Source organism: Nothoprocta perdicaria, unplaced genomic scaffold, assembly GCF_003342845.1.
Source record: "Nothoprocta perdicaria isolate Ctin4 unplaced genomic scaffold, notPer1 scaffold_13, whole genome shotgun sequence".
Classification (NCBI taxonomy): domain Eukaryota; kingdom Metazoa; phylum Chordata; class Aves; order Tinamiformes; family Tinamidae; genus Nothoprocta; species Nothoprocta perdicaria.
Genome location: NW_020454427.1, coordinates 5,060,068 through 5,080,049, shown reverse-complemented (window position 1 = coordinate 5,080,049; position 19,982 = coordinate 5,060,068). Strand labels below are relative to the sequence as shown.

At 41.7% G+C, this 19,982-nt stretch overlaps 1 protein-coding gene across 3 annotated transcripts in view; it reads left to right on the top strand.

Annotated features, from left to right (window-relative positions):
- Positions 1-19,982, top strand: part of MTUS1 (microtubule associated scaffold protein 1) — a 77,361-nt gene that overhangs the window by 20,114 nt on the left and 37,265 nt on the right. For 2 of the 3 annotated variants that reach the window (XM_026033609.1, XM_026033608.1), the window contains 2 exons: positions 368-472; positions 1,689-1,736. In XM_026033609.1, the coding sequence (XP_025889394.1) occupies positions 368-472; positions 1,689-1,736 (153 nt within the window). Of the gene's footprint in view, positions 1-367; positions 473-1,688; positions 1,737-10,339; positions 10,787-19,982 lie in introns of those variants that run through there. The other variant, XM_026033610.1, reaches the window with a different exon arrangement.

The following is a 19,982-nucleotide window of genomic DNA, read 5'->3' as shown; positions in this document are numbered from 1 at the left end:
GACAAATGCACAACTGACTAGTCTTGTGTTGGTGGTGGACCAGTGCTGTGCTGGGAGGCTGGCTGGCACCTAGAGGTCCTGTTCAACTGACACTACTGCAGCTGTGCTCCGTTTGCTGCTTAAGTGAAGTCTTTACTGATGCTACCTTCTKCTTAGAAGCTTTCTTAAGTTATCTTTTATTTCTTCTGATGTTAATTCTAGTAGARCAAACTTAGGTTTAAATATAACCTGAAACTTTCTAGGTGACTTTTTTGTTTAAGGAGACTTGTGCAACTTAGGCTTTCTATAAAGCAGTTAAAGCTAGATGTGTCTTTAATTGCTGACCTAGCTTTGCTTATGAAACTCATTTAAGTCCTTGTATTTCTAGGAGCCAAGACCAGGTCTGCTTCCCTGAACCAGTGCTTGCCAAAATCATCTGGGCCACTGCACTCRGCAAGGAAAGTCAATGAGGCTAGAAGCAGTCAGCTGTTGGGTAAAGTCATTTTTTWATTTATACTCTTCAGTCCTTGCCCTCTCTTGAGAAAGGGTAGCTATACTCTGTGACTTTCAAGTGATGGAGATGGTCAGTCTTTTCTCTGGAGTTCATGGTATTGGAGACTGACTTTGCAGAAGCTTTCACTACAGAGGTAACAGAGCTTTTAATGTCCACTGTCTGCTCGAAATGCCTCTCCTATGAGGACCCAAAACATTGGATAATGTCTGTTACCTACTTTGGATATTGTATGCTTACAAGATGCTGTGCAGATTAACTTTCTGAAGCTGATGTGTAAGCAAATTTCTGAAATTGCTCCTCAGCTTYGGCTGTTTAGGATAATGTGTGTTTGACTGTCTGCTTTTTTTCATGTTTAATTGTCATTTATAATTAATAACTGTTACTAGACTGAATAAAAAAAAAGCAGATGTGAATCTTCAGGCAAGCTCTAAAACACAATTTTCTCTTTGGGAGCAAAATTGCATTTGTATGACTGAGGTGCAAGGGGAACAAATGCAAATGGTTTCAAACCGAAAGAACTGCTGTTAAGGTCATAGACTATTTGCAGAGAAAAGATGAATCCAAAAGGTGTTGTAAACACCTCTTATGAACTTGCACACTTTTTCACTTATACCTAGTGAGAAATATACCTTAAAATATACCTTATACCTTTCACTTATACCCAAAGAATCTTTCATTTTTTATATGGCTCTGGAACAATACAGTAAGGRTAAATTAACCTTCTCAGTGTTTTCATTTGTATTTAATTTCCATTTATACTTATTTTGTTGGCAGTATATTTGAAATTACTATTCCTGGCATCTGTAAGAAAGGGGCCTTAAGTAACAATGGTGCCACCGTAGATAACTTTTTCGTGAAGTGTGGTCCTGTATGAACTGGGTAACATGAGAGAGCTGCCTGGCTTTTGGGATAATATTGTAGTGCATAAAATAGTTGGGCTAAAGAGACATTCTTGTCCACTTTTCAAATAGCTTATCCTCATGTCGTCAAGTATTGTTGTCAAACATGCTGTCAAGCATCACATGARGGAAATAAAATAAAATAAAAGGCTTAGATTGTCTGGCTTGTGAGGAGGTTAAGTGGAAATATGCTCAAAATAYTCTCCCTTCACCCAGTCCCCAATAATGGCTTGAATATTAATAGAGCTTAATTGCCTGAATTCTTACTAGTTTTCACTTTTTTTTGTGACAAATAGGTACTCCTGGGAGAAATGGACCCCAAAGTCTATCTTCTTTTGGTTCTGGTGAGTTTCTTTGAATGTGTTTTTTATCAAGGKTTGTGGGGGAGCTTAAAGAAGTTATATACATAATATATTGTTTTCTTTCTTGGAAGAATAATTTTGCAGCAGGTAATGTCATAACCCATCACTGAWTCTAGTTTCCATGAAGTTAGGGATTAAGTTTTATGGGGGTATCTTCACCYCCCCGCCCCCACAGCGTGCACACCCGAATTTTGATTTTCTGCCTACCCAGCTCCTGGGCTATGTCGTGTCTACTAAGTACCTGCCACTAGCAGTTTACAGTGAAGTGTAGGGAAGTTCTAACAATAACCAAGAAACATGTGGCAGTGAAACAAGGTTGTAGCTATTGCTGCTTAGCCACACTGAAATGATCATTCAAACTGATGTTTAGCAAACAGAATCATGCAGTGTGATGRTGTGTTCTGGCTGGTTCATGGTGGATGGCCTTTGGCTTTTAGTGGCAGCAGTTTCTGTGTATCGCTGAGGACTGCACTTGAAATGTTTCACTTTAAATACATGTTGATGTCTACTTGTGTGGTGGGGGGAGAAGTGACAGTTGATCAGGTGGCAGATGGCACCCCAAGATCTGGCAGGGCTTTAAGGACTTCATGTKGGTTTTGTTTTGTGTTTCTGCTGGTTGGGACACCTGGTGCTGGCTTTTCCCTGGCAGGAGATGGGGGTTTTCAGATGAGGTTTATGATGAAGTGAGTTTGTCAGCTCTCTTGGAAGCATCCAGAGTTTAACTGTTCCCCTCAGTATTGGTCGTACTTGTCCTGAACTGAAAGCTGCTTGTAATCAAAAGCACTTGGAAAAGATGCTGAAGGTGTATCAGAAGGCCCTGTGYCCCATAAGCCAGGGGCAGATGTCTTTCCTAAAGAGGTGCTCCAGTCAACCAGATGTTATGAACTTGCTTCTGGAATGACTGGGTAAGGCAGTTCTGATCTGAAGCTTTGGTGCAGTGTTGTGGCAGTGTACTTTTAATTTCCTGTAGTTGTAACATGAGTCTTGTGCTTTACTCTGGTCTCAAGTGTTTGCACATCAACCAAGTTTTCTGTATGAGACCTGTTTCTAGTCAGGCTGCCTCTCAAACAGCAAGGATATGGCTTTGCATAGGGGCTTAGTGTTTGTTGYTCTTGCTGAACTAATGTTGTCCTGAGTATGAGTTTCGTGAGCTCTTTCTTAGGTGTAGGTCTTGCATGGGAGCCTGTGTAGAGAGTACACTTAGAACTTAATTGTGCTGATGAGTGCTTTGAGGAGAGTTAACAGTAGGCATCCAAGTGTATTTCTGGATTAGAAAGAGAAAAATTGAATTCCTCTTTCACTTCGTGGTGATCTTAAAATGAAACTGTTTTCAAAACCTACTACAGCATTTTCACTTCATTTTCAACAAAGAAAGCAACTAGTGCCTTTCTCTGTCCTCCTCTTTTTTTTTTTTTTCCTCTTGTGATTTATCTTTTCCAAGCTAAAAGGAACATGGCCATGCAGTTGAAATGTTTTGATGCTATAGAAAGGGTTACAACTGGAAACTGGTAGTAGCATTTAAAGATTCTTTAGCTTATTGTTTTTCTCAATAGAATATTTACAATTCAGTGCTTTCTTTAGCGGTATTTTCTGTGTTAAGAATTGGATYTAGAAATTGAGTGGTGTATGAGACTTTTTTGATTCCGTAGCTTTTACAGAATATTATGTGTGGCATGGAAAGCTTGTTTAAACACTTCCCCTGCTCACAATTGAGGATAGGTTTTAAAACATGAAAAAGACCGTGTAGCTGTTTGAATGTTCTGCAGTACAATGTTGTTAAGAAAAGACAAAGGATCTTCTTAAAAGTGAACTGAAATAATACCAGCTAGTACCATGTGAAAGGAGACACATTTTTTTTAGTAGCCTTGTTTTTATAGTAAAGCTTTTGTTCTAATGGGTTTAGCTAATTAAATCTTTTGTTCTTAAATTACAGTGTTGTAGTTGACTTCATATTTTTAAACCCATTCATTGAAGAAGTCCGAGTGTCACTTGTCTTGCCTGTGTGTTCTGTATGGAGTCAGAACTATATTTTCTTGCAAAAGAGCTTTGATAATGCTGATTACCATATCTGTGTTGTTTGTCTATTAAAGTTGCAGTTAGCATTGCTTTGTGGGTGAAAAATAGAAGGCATTTCTAGGATATGATTTTTTTTTTGAGTGCTTATGCTTTTATCCATTTCTASTTCCTTTCAGTCAGATGGAAAACTAGCAACTGGTTACATAAGACACAGTTCAGTGTTAACGTGTCTGTGGAGCTGAGGAGATGGTGCACTTCGGGAGCTCTTCATGCCTTTTTCTTACAAAAATATCCCCAGGCTGCTTTTGTCTCAAAGCTATTTTTTCATGGATATTCTTCCTCCAGGACACCAAATCATTTCTACAAGCTATTTCTTTAAATATYGTGAAGTCTTGTTATGGACATTGGGTAGTTACTTAGTTGATGAAGGCATTTGTTGAAGACCTCATAGTTSACCTTCAGCRTGCCACCTTCATGGCACATAACCCYACTGATGCAGCTTACCTGGKCAAGTGACTAACAAGTGCCTGGTTGTTGTTTTCCAGCCTGAAGCTGTTAACAGTTTTGCGAATGGTGCAAGAAATTGTACTTGTGTGAAGGTTTGAAAAGAGCTTGATGCACATGTGAGTRCAAGTGCTAGTATGGTCATGGAGCAGGGAGGATTGAGGAACTGTTCTGAGTTAAAAATAAGACAGGAACAGTTAAACTTCTGGTGGCAGCTCTGGCATAAACTGGTCATGAAAACAGTGGTGCTAAAACAGCATTCAGGAAGCCAAGCCAACCACTTGTCTCAGTTTTTTGGCTGCTTCTCTTTGGCCTTATTTTGGAATTCACTTGTAATAGACTTCTGCTCTACAACAAGCTTGATATCAGGATTGACTCTAGAAGGTGAAGATAGACAGATCCCTTCCTTTTCATTCCTTCCCTTCCCTGCCCTCCTCTTTGCAGGTACCAACCTTTGCAGGTGCAAGCTTACTGAAAGCAAAATGAAACATCAGTTTGGGAGAATCTCATTTCACATGAGAAATCTTAARCTGCTTGGAAAAGATCTAATAAACGAGACTTATTGCTAAGCTCTGCAGGACAATCCCTAACAAGTTATATTGCAATGCTACTTGTATGCCAATTGGAAGCTTTATTTATCCATTAAAGCATTCTGTGGTAGTCTCGCAGAGTTTAATCAATGTGAACCTTTTGTTAAAATAATCCTGCTTTTCTTTTTACATTTTCTAGTACCCTACTCTGTAGGGCATGGGAAACRTAACTTTAAGAACCATGCAGGAAACTGGTGAAACACATTCAGTTTTTCTAATCTTCAGCACTGAGTCTTCTGCATCCAAACAGCTGACAGCTTTTCTTGCACTTCAGCACTCRGAATGCAGAAAGCAGTGCTCGAGTACCTGTTGAAATGGGGCAAGGCAGGGAAGATTTAGGGCCAGGTCTTCCATCTTTCAGAAGTTGGCGTCAGAGAAGTGTTAGACAGGAGTTTCATTATAGATTAGTTGAAATGTAATTCTCAGTCTCAGGCGAGTCTTCAGCTTTTGTAAGCAGGCTGGAGTTGTTTGTTTCTTCATTCCTTCCTTCTCTAAGAACCTGGAAATTCTGCAGGCAAAAAAATGGAAAGCTTTGTGGGCTCTCTGGGCTGAAACATTAGCTCCAGKGTTCATTTACTGAGCGTACTTAAGATATTACAGATTGGAAATTCTAGCAGGCAAAGAATGTAACTTCCTATTTTTATCTCTTGAAAGTTAACRGAAAGATCAAGCTTGAATCTCTTTTCACAGACACTGGTACTGCGCACTGGGCTGTTCTGTTCCCTTTCTAGCTGCAGTAGAGAGCCAGCTATAGTCTTTTTTTAGATGTTTTTCAGCTCTGAACTATGAGGACTATGAATGGCAGCATTGTAAGGATTAGCTGGAGCTGGTGTGTTTATTGTTATTGTCTGAACTGCTCCTTAGATATCTAAAAACTCACTTTTTCACCCCAGTAATTAAGATGACTGTTTCTCACTTGAAGTGATTTGAGAGCTTTGCTTAACTACCAGGATGATATATCAGTAGCAAAATGCCTCATGTGATCGAGCCTTGAGTGCTTTCAGGCTAACCAAGAATGTTCTTAAAAGCAGACAGCAAAACTGTCAAGTGGTAAGTGATGTAACCATTGCTCGTGAACTGGCTGTAAAAAAAAATCTGTCTTGATGCTGTTACATATTTAAAAAAACAAACCTCACAGAATGAATCCAAATCTGTACGAGTATGTTTGGGGGGTAGYTTACTCTTATTTGTTCTTGTTGGAGGTTATGATGGGAAGGAAAATGGTTTTCATTTTAAAGAGATAGGAGTATCTGTCAGCCTGAAATAACCTTTGAAATCTTTAACTTGTTTAATCTGGGTTTTTTCAGCATTACAGAAAGCTAACAGCAAATGTAAGGGTTTAATTCCGTGGATTCCTTGTGCGCAGTTCACTTGTGCGGCACCCATTTCCGTGCTGGGAGGGAGTGTGTGGGCTCACTGGGGTGGTGTTCATCTTCAAGCTTTGCAGTAAGAGGCCATGGAGCAGAAGACAGCACTGCTGTTTCCTTCATGTATTAGCCCTAGGGAGAAGGGGATCCTCTATGTTTGTTAATAAATAAGATTTAGAGGGAGCTAAATGGCCAAATCCCTGAAGCTTAATGTTTTAAGATATGTTGCACTAATAGTAGTGACCAAACCGCATTGTATTTAGTAGCAGTTTTTATTCAAAGTACTTTGCTTGTAACTTTTTTCCAAAATGACTTTTTTTTTTAAAGCCACCCTAACCATGGAATATAACTCACTGCTCCCTTAAGTCAGAAGTTAAGACCAAAATAATTCTTGTAATATTTTGTTGCTGCTCTCAGTTCTGAAAGAGACTGCAAGCAATGTAAATGTCACCACTGGGGCATGAAAGAGACACTGATTGGCCTCATTTCTGTAGCTGTTGGCCTGGAAATTCACTGCATCACTTGGAAAGCTCGCTCTGAGAAGCTGATAAGTTCGTGATGGTTAAAAGCCTCTCTGAGCTTAAGAAACCTGAATTATTTAGAGTTTTAGTTCCTGCTTGAAGGCAGGGGAGAGGCTGACTCTTGAAATGAGGGTTAGAGCTTAAAGTAAGTCCTGAGCAGCGTGTAAGCTACTGCCTGTGAGCTGGCACGTATTGGTGCCTGCAAGATTAGCTTTTTGAACTGCAGCACTGGCTGGAACAAGATCATCCCAGGAAAAGGGGAAAGAGCTGATTATTTGCTGGAAACAAAAAAATGAGGATGTAAGTGACCCTTTTGCTCCTGGTAGGATCCTTCTTGTCCCTTCTCTTATGTAAGCACTTGCCTCATGTTCTTCTAGCATGAAAACATGCCAGTCAAGCCTATCTGCTGAGCTCGGCCCATGCAGTCTTCTCACAGGGAGCCAGTTGTCTTCTGCTTGACGCTTCTGGATCTATAGGTTTAGCTTTTGATTTAAACCTACTTGCTGTGATACAGTTGCTCTGCTCTGATGGCTTTTACTGTGTATGAGAAGAGGAACAGAGCTGGCTGGAACACGTACAAATGACTGTAGACTTGGTCTTAGGGGGCTGAATTGAAGAGCCTGAAGGTGCTGGTGTCCTTTACTCTGTCCTTGTTATATTGCTAGTGTTACCAGGAAATAGCAGCCTGGCCAAATAGGTTGGGATTAAAATAGGTCTAGGCCCACCATCAATCTGACAGTGTGACTGGTATTAATGCATTTAGCAACATGAATTCATGTATGTGATCGTTATGGGGAAGAGCCTCTCTGACAAGTTGATTGCCTCTTGCCTTTGGGATTGGGGAGAAAAGGGCAGCAAGGTGCTGGTAAGGAAAAGCTATCCATCCTTTTCTCATGTCTGTGCTGGGTATCACTTTCTGTTTTACTTTGCTCTTTTCTGATATTCTTCTATCTCCTTTATCTGACGTCAAGAGGGAAACAGGCACCTCTGTGATCCTCATTAGGCATCAGATGTAGGGTGCATTTTCCTGTCATGCCCTGTGTGGATCTCATGGAATACATTCCTTGCTTTGTGCCCTGTTGGGAGTAGGTAGTAGCTGGTCTTAACAGTGCAGGTTCAGAATTGGGGGCAGTGCTTTCCTCAGTGTAGGAAYGAGTGACAGGTGCCTGGGCTTCCTGGTGGTGTCACACACACCCTGTAAACGCTGGATTGGAGGGACCTTCCCTTGAGTTTCATCTCCTGTAGGTGTTATTCAAATAGAGGTGGWCAGTCCACTCAGTGACTGCTTGTCAGCTCTCTCTGCATGTGGGATGCTAGATGAGGCTTACCTGCTTCTGTTGCCTTTTTTAGTGCTGTCAGCTCCTGCATAAAGCAAACTTGTTTCTGATATATTGGATTTAGCAGAATTCCAGTGCCAAGGGCTTTAAAAAAGTATTTTTCCCCTAGTCAGAAGATTTTTTTCTAAAGAGGGGTGGGGAGGAGAAGAAAGCAGCCCGTGTTTATATCTGTTTGTTTGGACTGAGGTTAGGGGTGAACAGTGGCAGTGAAAGAGGAGTTTGGGGTTATCAATAGGCTTGCTGCATCAGTCCTCCTGGAGCAGTCCATCTTGGGAAGTGGGCAGGATGTGCTGTGGAGGGATGACCTRTCTGGAGCTTGAGGAATATTGAGGACTGACTGAAGGCCCCATCAGAGCCTAAGGATGTCTTCAGTCTGAGAAGACTTGACAGTAGATCTAGCATGTGGAGAGATGGGCTCATGAACTATGCTGCAAGTGAGAGACTACAGTGATATGTTTTAGCAAGTGTCTGGCTTAGTGCTGATAACTACTTTTAATCATAGAGTCTGTTTTTTTAAACAGAAAACTGGAGTTGCAATTCTTGTTTCCTTTCCTGCAGCAGGGAACTGGAGGCCCTTGGAGAGGGAGGTGAGCACTTGTTAGGCCCAGTTCCTCAAGCCAGAAGGGTTCCCTGGTAATGATGTAGCAGGAATGACATGCGTGCTGCTGTGTGCAGGCCTTGCCCTGGGCACTGAGGGAGAAGCTGGGCAACTTGCTGCCTGTTGTCCTTGCTCTGAATGGTTTTGGGGAGGTAAAGACCAAAGGTTGAAGAGAAGTTAAAATAGTTAACCCGTTGTGCCAGGCAATAACTCCTGTGCATGCCAGGGCCTTAGCAGTGTGTTTGGAGGTGCATTGCAGAGCAGTGCCCGGCTCTCCTCAGGGCTGTGGRTCTTCTGCAGGGCTTGCAGGAAGCTGCTTCGTTGTCGTTGCACCTGCTCGTGTGAAGATGCTGAGATGTGCAGAGACGAGCAGGAGGCACCAAAATGCTCTTGTTAGTTCTCGCTGGCGTGCTGTATGAACACCAGAGAATTGCACATTTTATGCTGCTTGAGCAAGTAAGACATGCTATTAAAGTATAATGGATAAATGAAGAGGACGGTGGGACACCACAGGGATGCGACCTGTCAGTACAATTACACTTTCTTTGAGTTATGCTTGTTTTAGAGTAAGGTGGTTTAATGGGGTCTGGAACTCAAAAAAATGACTGGAAAATGTTACCTGTGTTGTGATGAAATGATAGAAAATGATAGAAACAGGAGAAGTGCCTTATTTTGTTGCCTGTAGAAAGTTGCTAAGGCTGTGGAAACTCTTGAATTGAAGCTACAGGCAGCCTGAGTAAGAAAATAAGAGCTTGTCTTGTGTCCCAGAAGGGCTCCTGGTGGATGGTGCTTGTGTCTGGCCACCAAGGCAGCTCCTGGCACTGGGCAGTGCACAGTGACCTGTGCCTGGGCTTTACMCAGAAGGTGGTCAGTGCAAGTCTAGTGCTTAGCATGTATTTCTGGGTCATGGTCACAGGAGGGGAAAAATGATAGTTGGAAATCTCTAATAAACAGAGGCTGCTGTAAGACTCTTCTTAAGTTCTCTAGTGTTTTTTGTTGTGCTCTTTTTGTTACTGGCAGGTGGGAGGGACCAATGTGTTCATAAAACCTGTGCATATGTTAATAACCCTTTTAAGAGAGCTAATTAAATAAAGCGACAGCATCTGTTTGGAAGGAACTTCTGTAGCCCTGGTTTTGGGTGCTGTTGTGTTGGGGCAGGGTCAGGATCCAGCTGGAGGAGTTCTGTTTTCCTGTGAAATGGGTGCCTGCTTCCCTGTGCCTGGTCTGAACTGGAGCATCTGCAGGGCTGAGCTGCCAAACTAAACAGTAGTGCTCTTAAGCAGTCCTCAAGTACTGAACTGTTCTCGCAGAGTAGTCTTATTTGTGGATTTAAGATTGTAGGTGTTGACAGAGTGCTTAAAGCTGTGAAACGCTGGTAGAAAGCGTTAGCTGCCAATTCTGTTTGGGTAAGCTCGAGTCAGTCGAAAGAAACTGTTTAAAAATGCCCCTTGAAATGATCCACAGTGTCACTGCCTCCAGGAATACTTGAGTAATCCTCTCCCTAACAGGCTCCAAAGAATAATTATATGATCTGTGACATTACTGGCTGATACATTCAGCTGGGGAGACCACCCACTTCCTCCTCTTCCTCCTCCCTCTTCTCCCCTTGTAGCTCCCAGCCCCACGGAGTCCCAGGGCAGCTTAAGCCTGAGCGCTCTCACGTAATTCAGAGGCTGCTGCTGCTTTTCCGAATCACTAAGTCGGTTCTATTCTGAGGACAAGCTTTGTTTCCACAACATCTGGTGCAGAGAGGCTGCCAGCAGCATCTACACTGTGGATATCTGCCTTTTTTATTTCTTTTTCCTTTTTCTTCCTGTGTATAAGCAATACAAGCAAAGGAATGGAAATATAACATTTTGTTTTTGCTTTTTCAAACCAGARTTGCTTGACTTCTGCCAGGGCTGAATTTAAAATTATAGTATGTAACAGTATATGGAGGCTGTTTCTTGCGTGCTTGTCTTCCCATTACGCTGAAGACATGTTATGGTCCCCGAAATTTTCCTTATCCAACATGCGCGTACGACTGACGGCGAAGGGCTTGCTCCGAAACATCCGGCTGCCCTCGGGCTACAAGAAAAGCACTGTTATATTTCATGCAGGTTTGTATTTTTCCTCTGCTGATTAGAATATGCACGGGGGRCATCTTGTTTACTTCAGCAGCAGCTTGTTTATAGCAAATAAAATGATCGTAGGCATGAAGGGTCTTGAATTTCATGTTGAAGTCTGACTTTTGAGCAAGATAGTTTTATATTCTGTGTAACTGGAACGCTTAAGCTTAAATGCACTTATGCTGAGCTGCTAATTTGGAAGATGGGTTTTCTGTTTATGAAATTCAAAGTGGAAATTACTCTTTTCTCCCACAGATCCAAAAATAAAATCTGTTCTATTAAATATTTATCTGATAATTAAAATAATTAACTACCAAGAGCTCTTCYTTTTCTGTACTGAGAGAGTGGAATGAGGGCTGTAACATTGTTCCTTTCCTTTTCACGGTGAGAATTTAAATATTTACATGCAGATGTCTGTGGTTGCACAAATGTGAAACATGTCTCATCTACGAGTAGGACAAGCTAACTTTTTTGCTCATTTGTGTTGATACAACCCTAAAAAGTATGTTTTTTAAAAAAAATCAGGTGCTCTAGAGACAAAATAGCTTTAAAAGGGGAGGGGGGGGAAGCTTCATATGACCTGATTTTCATTCTAAGTGACAGGTAGAGCCAGTAAAGCAAAAATTTGAAATGAGAAAATTATGGTCTTCCTTTAGCCTTGTTCTAGGGAATACATATGTGTATATATACATATAGCTATATATACACCTCTTTTTTTTTGGCTAGGATACGTGACTTCCAGAGAATGGCAACCTGGATATTGCATAAAGCTCTCTTCCTCTACCCCACTACTCTATATTTAAGAAGCCTATTGCTCAAGGAAGAGCAAGCAGCTCCATTAACTAGTTTTCCAAAAGCTCTTCCTCTCAGACAGTTCCTTTTTTGTTGAGCATCACCTCTTTTATTTTTATTTCCCCCCTCTCCCCCACCCCTGCTGTTTTTGGAGTTCGGTTTTATCACTGAGCTGCTCTTTCTATCCTGGCACTTCACATAGGTAACAACCTGGAAAACATTTGAAGTTGCTGTCTTGGATGAAGTCAAATCGGTTAATGAGTTCCTCTTGGGTGATAAAATCAAGTGTGAACATGAAGTAGGCTGACTACCCTAACAAAACCTTGGCTTCTGTTTGCAGCTGGCTTACCTGTCTCTTGAGCTAGGTTCAAAATGCCTTAATGCTGAAAATTACTGATAGGTGCTTTTTAAATCCTTGATACTCCYCTTGATTAATTTTTCACCTATTCCTGGAAGAAATTAAGGGAGTAAGGAAGAAATAATTTAAAGTGCTCGTGTGTTCATGACCTGCTACTGAAATTTGTGTCAACATTAAATAAGAGTATGCTTCAGTATCTGTATGAGGAGACTTGCTCAATGATGAGAATCTGCTTGGTTTTTTAGTGGATATAAAAGCAAAACCTGCCCTGGGATCCCTCTGCTAAATACAGCATGTAAAATAAGCAGCCATGTATTTCAGTCCTCGCTAAATAAATGCCGAGCACCCTGTGTGTGTGTGTTCTCTCCAGTGCATGTTACACACAGCTTGTGCAGGAGCACTAAGTACAGATTTGGGGCCTCGTGTGCCCCTCTGCTCTGCTGTCCCCCTGCCTTGCAGGGAGGCAGCACGTTGGGGAAAGGCTGACAGTGCTTGCTTAGTGCTGAGCRTGTTGGAAACGAGCAGGGCGCCTGGAAAAGCAGGTCACTTGCTGCAGGGGAGAGCAAGTGTGTATGGAGCTGCTGTGTGCCGCGGCAGGGGCCTACGGGAGTAGATCAATTCAACGGGGACATGTTATGCCACAAGCTTGTAGGGTCAGTTTTTTCCTAAATACCACGAGGAATCACTTTCCTTTTCTTTTCCCCTATATGAATGTCTTCATATAGCTTAATGGTATCAGTGGCATGTAGCTTCCTTCGGAAGTTGTCTAAGCAGTGGGAGATGGAGTGTGATAGGAAATATATGCACAGGTAAGTGAGGAAGTGATTAGAAAAAGGGATTTCAGAGTTTATGCAGGAATATGTGACAGTGTAGGAGGAAAGGAGTAATGAAAACATGATTTAATTTTGCTTCTGGTGCACACTGTGGTTCAGTAAGGACTTGCATGGATTCCATCCGTTGTTACCTTGTGTGATGGCACGGAGCACCTTCTGTGGCTGTCAAGCCTCCCTCATGGTTATGTGATTTAGTGGGGAGCTAACACAGTCTTGCAGAGGAGCCCAGGTCAAGTTGCTCTCATGCTGGTTGGCAGCTTGCGCTGTGGTGTTCTGGTGAAGCTGGATACAACACGTCCTGGAGAGCATGGAACCTGCTCTTAGGTTTTCTTCTGGGTTTGATGTTCTGCAGCATTTTGCCTTGGTTCTTCACAGTATATGCTATGCTAAGATGCAGTTTGCACTGATACTGAATTAGTATAGGTTACTCACTGCATTTATAGTGGYACAGGTCTTGCATTGAAGTGCATTTGTATATATCTTGTCCACATGAAGATGTAGTAATTGAAGTACCTTCAAAAGTATTTTGCAATGTAAGCATACAGCATATGCAGGAGGAAGATATACAGTAAGGAATAGGAATAAATTTAATTTGTGTTCTAAGGTTTTACTTTGTGTCTAGCTTGCTTAGCATTGTGTTCTTCATTGTTCAAAGATCATCGTACTTGGAAGTTTCTTCACACTTCGARTTCAGGTAGACATCCAGAAACACCCTTTTCCTCAGCTACCAGGTATCTAGTACACATACATTAAATGCTTATAGTGAGTATCTTCAGTAGAACGGGATCACTGCAATAGTTCAGAAATACTGTATTTACCTGTCCTGTGACTTGYTACAAATGAGTTTTGCTAGTTACCGTGGCCAAAAATCTGGCACTCTGCAACTGCATAAGCGTGAACCAGTGTTCGCTTCTTCATTAGAATAAAATTCTTTAAGACCTTTTAGCAAAGGAGTGATTTAAGTACTTCAGTGCTTTTCATGCATTAGTGATGTGACAGAATAGTTCATAATCTCTGGATGACTCTACCTAAACTGCAGGAAAGACATTCTTATATGAATGATTCAAAACATTCCTTGTGAATTGCTTACGTTTTCTCTTATGCCTAAAGTTSTGCACAAAGAGAAGGCATCAAAGCCCTTGTGCCTTTTCCTCCCCAGTCTTTTAAAGACTGACGAAATGCGCTATTGCTTTTATGGTAAATGTTTCTTGACRTAATGTTTTGATCAGCCTTTCATGCTGCTGTTCCTCTTCTTCCTCCAAGCAAGCATTCAGTCTTATCTCTCACTTCCATTGCTTATTAAGCCTTGAGATTGTCCTCTTAACCTGGGAATAAGAAATGTCTCAAGACAAAAACTGGCTGATGTAGTTACAGCTGTGCCAATGAAAGAAAGTTTCCTTTGCCAGCACATTGCGTATGTGTAAATACATGTATTTGCAAAATGGCTTCTTAGGCTGTGCTCCAAATCACACTGGGAACTACCCAAAGTTGGTTCCAGGTGCAGTAAAGCAGYGCTCCTAAGTGAACAAAGTCTTGGGGAACCTGAACTCCTAGGTGTAATGACTTGATTAACTGGTTGTATGTCATCTTATTCCCTAAGAATAASTGAAGTTCAGATTAATATCAACGTTGCAAGTGAATGTAGAACTACAGAAAGACACCCAAACCACTCAACCATCAGTGTCCTAAATCTAAAGGCTTATCAGAATGGCTTGATACTAAGTATGTTAAATATGTCACCTGTCAAGGAAAAYAGTAGCTCAGAAAGACAAGCTGCTTATCCTGAGCAAAAAAACCCCGATAGTTGGAAACAATTTATTGTTGGATTCAGTTCCTGTTAAAAGTGATGAGACTCAGTTTCTGGCTTAATCTATTCAGGAGTTGGTACTAAATGAGTTGTCCTTGTGTACTTGGTTTCAGTCCTAACAGGTAATAGTTGTGCTTGCTGGTGATAACTAGGTCTTTAGGTAAGAGCTAAAGGGAGCCTCTGATTTTCAAGTGTTTTYGAGTTACTGTTTATTCTATACAAGTCTAATGCAATTCATGCATTTATGCCAAACAGAACTTGGAAATATGGCTAAACCTTGTCAAAAGTAGCCTGAATAGCAGAAAGTGGGAAATTTGTCCCAAGATTCAAAGAAATGGTCCATGTTSTATTGAATTTTAGAGTATGTCTATACTTCAGTAAAACATGAACAYGTGCATAAATATGTATGTGAACTTTGGAAGAGGCAGAGCTAGAGGGATATGTAAAGCAGATGCGTGGCTACATTTTGCATGCTGTCTGCTATAGTGAGTGTTGTTGGGTTTTGTTCTTCTTTMACCTGTATGGACTGCCAAGGAAGCCTCGAGTATTAATTTAATATTAAATAWGTAAAATTACTGCTTAAAGTTCAACTTCATATAAGAAGAGTTAATTAGATAGAAAATATAAAAGCCTTAGCAAATTATCTATGTTAATATCACTGCATATGCTAAATGTGCATTTATTCCCACCTGATATGTATAAAGATGGTCTATCTGTAATTTGTATTGTTGTGAAGTAGGTAGGAGTTTCCAAGTGGCAAGCAGCTACAAACCTGAATAGCTTTTAAATTATTTTGGGGCATTTCCAATGCATCCAAGCTAGACTTGCTCTTCCAAAAGCTGCCTTCACCAGTTCTGTGGCTTGTGCAAATGAGCCTTTTTACCGCTGTAGAAAGGGTTCCTAGTGTTCACTACCAAATATTTGAACCTTTTAATTTGAATTTTTGAAGGCTTAAAGTAACAGCTCTGAGGGGAACTAAATCGTATGATTTCAGAGCAAGAAAGCGACGCCTTAAGATTTTGCAGCCACCTGGCTCCTTGTTTTGTGGTGCTCTTCTCTGTAGATGCAGAAGACTGTGATATATGGTGGGGAGTAGGAGCCAACGAGTCTCTTGTTTCTTCAGTTCTACATAGGTCTCCTTGCTTCAAAAAACTGCCCTTTCTGAAGTCATATTTCACAATACTTTCTCTGAAGGCTGTACTGAATGATTTTGGGCCATGCTTTTCTCTTGTGGTATACTGCAAGACATAGACCCTGTTATTTATTTATTTAGATCAACTGTAAGTTTAGTCTCATGTAATGTAGTCTGTCTCCTCTATTCCACACAGTGAGGAGCACCGTTTGTAGGGGGGGAAAAAAAAAATAGACCCGTAGTTAGTGGATTTCACATCTTCTAGGCAATTTGTCAGTGCTCAAAACAGCTTGTGAATGTTCTGCTAAATATCATACCAAAACTGCCATATTCTTGAAAAAAATATTTGCAAGCAGACCCCRTTGTTCTTGGCTCTCCTTTCCCTGCAGCAGAGTGTTTTGAAGGCCGTGTTACTTGGGCAGGCTTCCTTGCTGCTGGGTTCCCCTGCACCTCTGTTTGCTCKTCTCTAACTGCAGGCAGCAGGTATGGCAATTGGAGTTGTCCTCATGTCAGACTGAGTTGAAGCTTGTCTTTAAAAGCAAGTAAATATCTGAAAAACCAAGCAGTAATACGATGTATTAGTGCTGTAAGACTTATTAAAGAGGTGCTTCATGCAAATTGAATTTTAATGTTTAAAACTCTCTAAAAGAAAAAGTTGGCTTAATTTTTAAGTTGTCTTAGTGTTCTGCTGAAGCTCAGTAGGCACAAATGCACTATCCTTTTTTTTTTTTTTTTTTTTTTTTTTTTGCTTGAACAGTCAAATTTCTGAGTTTTTAGGAAAACATTTCAATGTTCTGGTCATTCATCTCTGCTTTTTCTGGTATAGACACCACTGTATTTAGACTGTGCTTAATGTATTTAGAAAGGCACTAGCACCTTTCTAACAGTCTTAATAAATAGTGCTCTTCTCCAGCAGGAAACTTTCTAGTCCTTGAGTTTTACAGAGTAAGGAAAACGGCACTTGATCATCTGTGGCAGCCGTGTACAGTTTTCATCTTTAAATCTCTTCAATTAAAAATGATCTTTTCAGTTTAACTACCTCAGTGCTCAAATATAGATATAAACCACCTTAAATAACCTGATATCTGATGGAGATATTGAATTACAATTGCTATTTAGGTAGTACCGGTAGCAAGTGAGATACTGTGTGTCCTGTTTTAAAGTCTTGGTTAAATATATTTTTGCTACTCGTAGCCGTGTTTATATGCTACTTATATGTTTATAAAAAGTTCAGGTTCGTTCTTTCTCAAGATGCTTGTGTAAACATTCTGCACGTGATGTTTTGGAAATAGTTTTAGTGAGGCAAGAAACAACAGCTGGGAACATCTGTGATGGAAAATCTTTTAATGAAAACTCATCCTTCTCTTAAAGGGAGCTTGCTGTATTTTGGGGAAAAAAGCTTGGGAAATGTTGCTGCTAATAGTCACTGGAGATGGTAACCTTCCCTTAGAACTATTAGTCTCTCGGGTATTTCAAGGGCCTTCGTCTTTGCTTGTGAATGTTATGAATAATGGAAGCACATAAATTATGAAATTTTAATAGTACAAAAATAGATTTTTCTGCTGAAACGCTTGAAATGCTAAATAGCAAAACAGAAACACTGGGAATGCATCTAACTGAAGAAAGAGTGAACTTATGATGCCAGTTGAACTACTGTATTGCAATAAAACAGAAGCCTGAAAATGTTACTCGCTTAACCAYGAGCACATGCTGCTTTGAAGCCCCATTTATTTCTCGAGCATTCCACAAAAAAGTAAAAGACCTGTTCTGTTTAGCCAACTAAGGTGTTTTTCCACTTAAATTACTCGATTCATATAAGGGCCGTAAGACTTTTAAAACTGTATTCATGTGTCTCAGGAGGGACCTCTGCTGTGAGRCCAGCGAGGAAGAGATGCAGCTGGGATGTGCAGAGGATAATTTTCTCAATGCATTTAGTGGCACGAGTAGATCTGTTTRTGCTCAGGGCTCTTCCTCCTATGCTCAGGCTTTAGTTGTCTTGGTAAATTCGGTGTCTTTCTCAGTGAACCAACCTTTACCTGAGCTACCSCCTCCCTTAGGCTCCTCTTGTCCTTCCTTTGGAGCGCCCAGGCCCTTGAGCAAAAGGGAATCTCTGTGGTGTTCATTAGCTTCAGCAGGAGCGTACGGAGGCTCCGGGGAGCGTTAAAGGGATGATGCAATGGATGCTTTAAACCTCTTCCTTAGCTCGGGCTTTACAGCAGGCCCCACAAAGGTGTCTAGCGGTGCCATTTCAGACTCGGCCCAGGTGAGCCCGACTTGCCAAGGCTGCATCTGTGAGCTGCTCTTCCTGGTGATTCTCRAGCAGAGACAGGTATGTCCAGGTCCGGTGAGCGGGCACGAAGAGGGCCCGTGGGAGGTGGTACCTCGTGTCTGAAGGGAGCTCGGGYGCTGCCGCCTGCTCCGCTCTGTTTTCCACCTTGGCAGAGCCCTTCCCTGCGGGCTCGCTGTGTACAGCGTTCCGGGCTCGTCCCTGGGGAGGAGCGCCTGCTGCTGAGCAGGAAAACTGCTCATCATAACAGGAAGCACAGAAATAGCTCCCCGACTGCGCCGTGGGGCTGCCGGGAATTGTCCACGAGGATGGAGCTGTTGTGCTTTGTGGAAAGGGGACGCGCCGGTGCCTTTGGGCTGGGAGTCTGGTCTTGGTGCGGAGGTTCTGCTGTGGTGTGGAGGACCGAAGCCGCGTGGATGCCCTGGGCTAGCAGCACCTCACTGGCTTCTGGTACAGTGCAGCTTCATTCTGTGGTTAACCTGCAGCTCTGCTAGCTCTGCTCGTGGAGGTAGATACCTGTGACCACCATCGCAAGCAAGTCAGGTGCATGTTTGCTTCTGCTCTGTGCATCTGCACTGCAGTTCCCACCCATCCTTCGTCCAATAACTCCCTGCTGGATTTTGAGTTGTGGGAAAGTTGACCCATCTGTGTCCGAATTCCAGCTCATGGAATGAAGCCAGTTTTGCTGGGAAGGAGCCACGTGCTCAGCTGCCAGGCTGTGGCTGTAACTAATCAATCRGGATTCAGCTGAAACAAGGCTGTTGATTGATACTGTGGTAAACAGTGTTGAAATGCTGTTAGTGTTTGCAGCCTGGCTCGTGGATGCTCCAGGACAGATGTTGGAGGGACTTTGGAAGTAGAACTGCTTCTGTAACTTTTTTTTATCTGTTTTTCCCCAATATTTAGTTTATCCAGTTAATTTCCCATCTACAGACTTGATCATGCCTCTACCTTCACAGCCAAGCTTGGTCTGTAAACTGGAGCATGTAGTAAGAAATTCTGACTTCCAGAAGTTCAAAAAARTGCTGTACGTGCCAAAAGTAGAACTTGCATGTTAGCTGTTGCACACTGGGGTGACTGTTTGCAATCTCATATTTTATGAGGAAAAAAAATAGTTGAACTTCTAGGGGTATAAAATTACTGCTATGGACATTTCCTTAGCTTTAACTGCTGTGCCTGCTCTGTGTTGAGAAGTGACATTTTCTGGCTTTATGAACATCAGTCAATTTGGATTTAGTCTGGGTGTGTTTGTAGAGTCTTGTAAAGATAAGAAGCTGTTGCTGGATACATTCAGAAACTATTTTGGTACAGAGACAATAATATAAAATAAACTGAGGCTCTGGAAGCTCTTGACATTCTTGCTGATTTTCTTCCTTCCACAATATCCTTTAGGCAGCCTTTGAGTGCTCTGCTTAGACCCAGTGACATTTGTTGCAGTCATGTAGCATCAGCTCATGCTAATGTGATTGAACAAATAGCTTCAGAGTTTAAACAAAAACCCTTCTGTCCTCTCCATCCGCAGGAACTACAGATATTGTATAAGAAACATTAGAAATGTTGTAGTATTGTGATCAAAATAATATCTTATAGATCCCTTTGTACACCTGTGGTCAAGGAAAGATTATTCCCCACAAACAACGGTGCCTTGTGTAGACCCTTATTCTGAAAGGTCTTGAACAATTTAGGAAAACTGGTGGCAAACATTAAACTTGGGGTTTAGCACTGAGCAGATATGACCAGTTAAGTGGCAGAACACTTGCTTGTTGTGGAGGAGGAGCTGCCACACGAGCTCCGTGGCTGGCACAATGAGATCAAATGATTCAATAAGGACAAGACAAAGCTGGTCTTGATTTCTCTCCCCAGCCTGTCTTACTGCAAGAGTGAGACTCCATAGCGTGCAAGTAGATGGTGGCCTTCCAACCTAAAGGTTTAGTTCTAAAGACTATGACAGTCCTTYTGAATTGCCATATTTTTATCT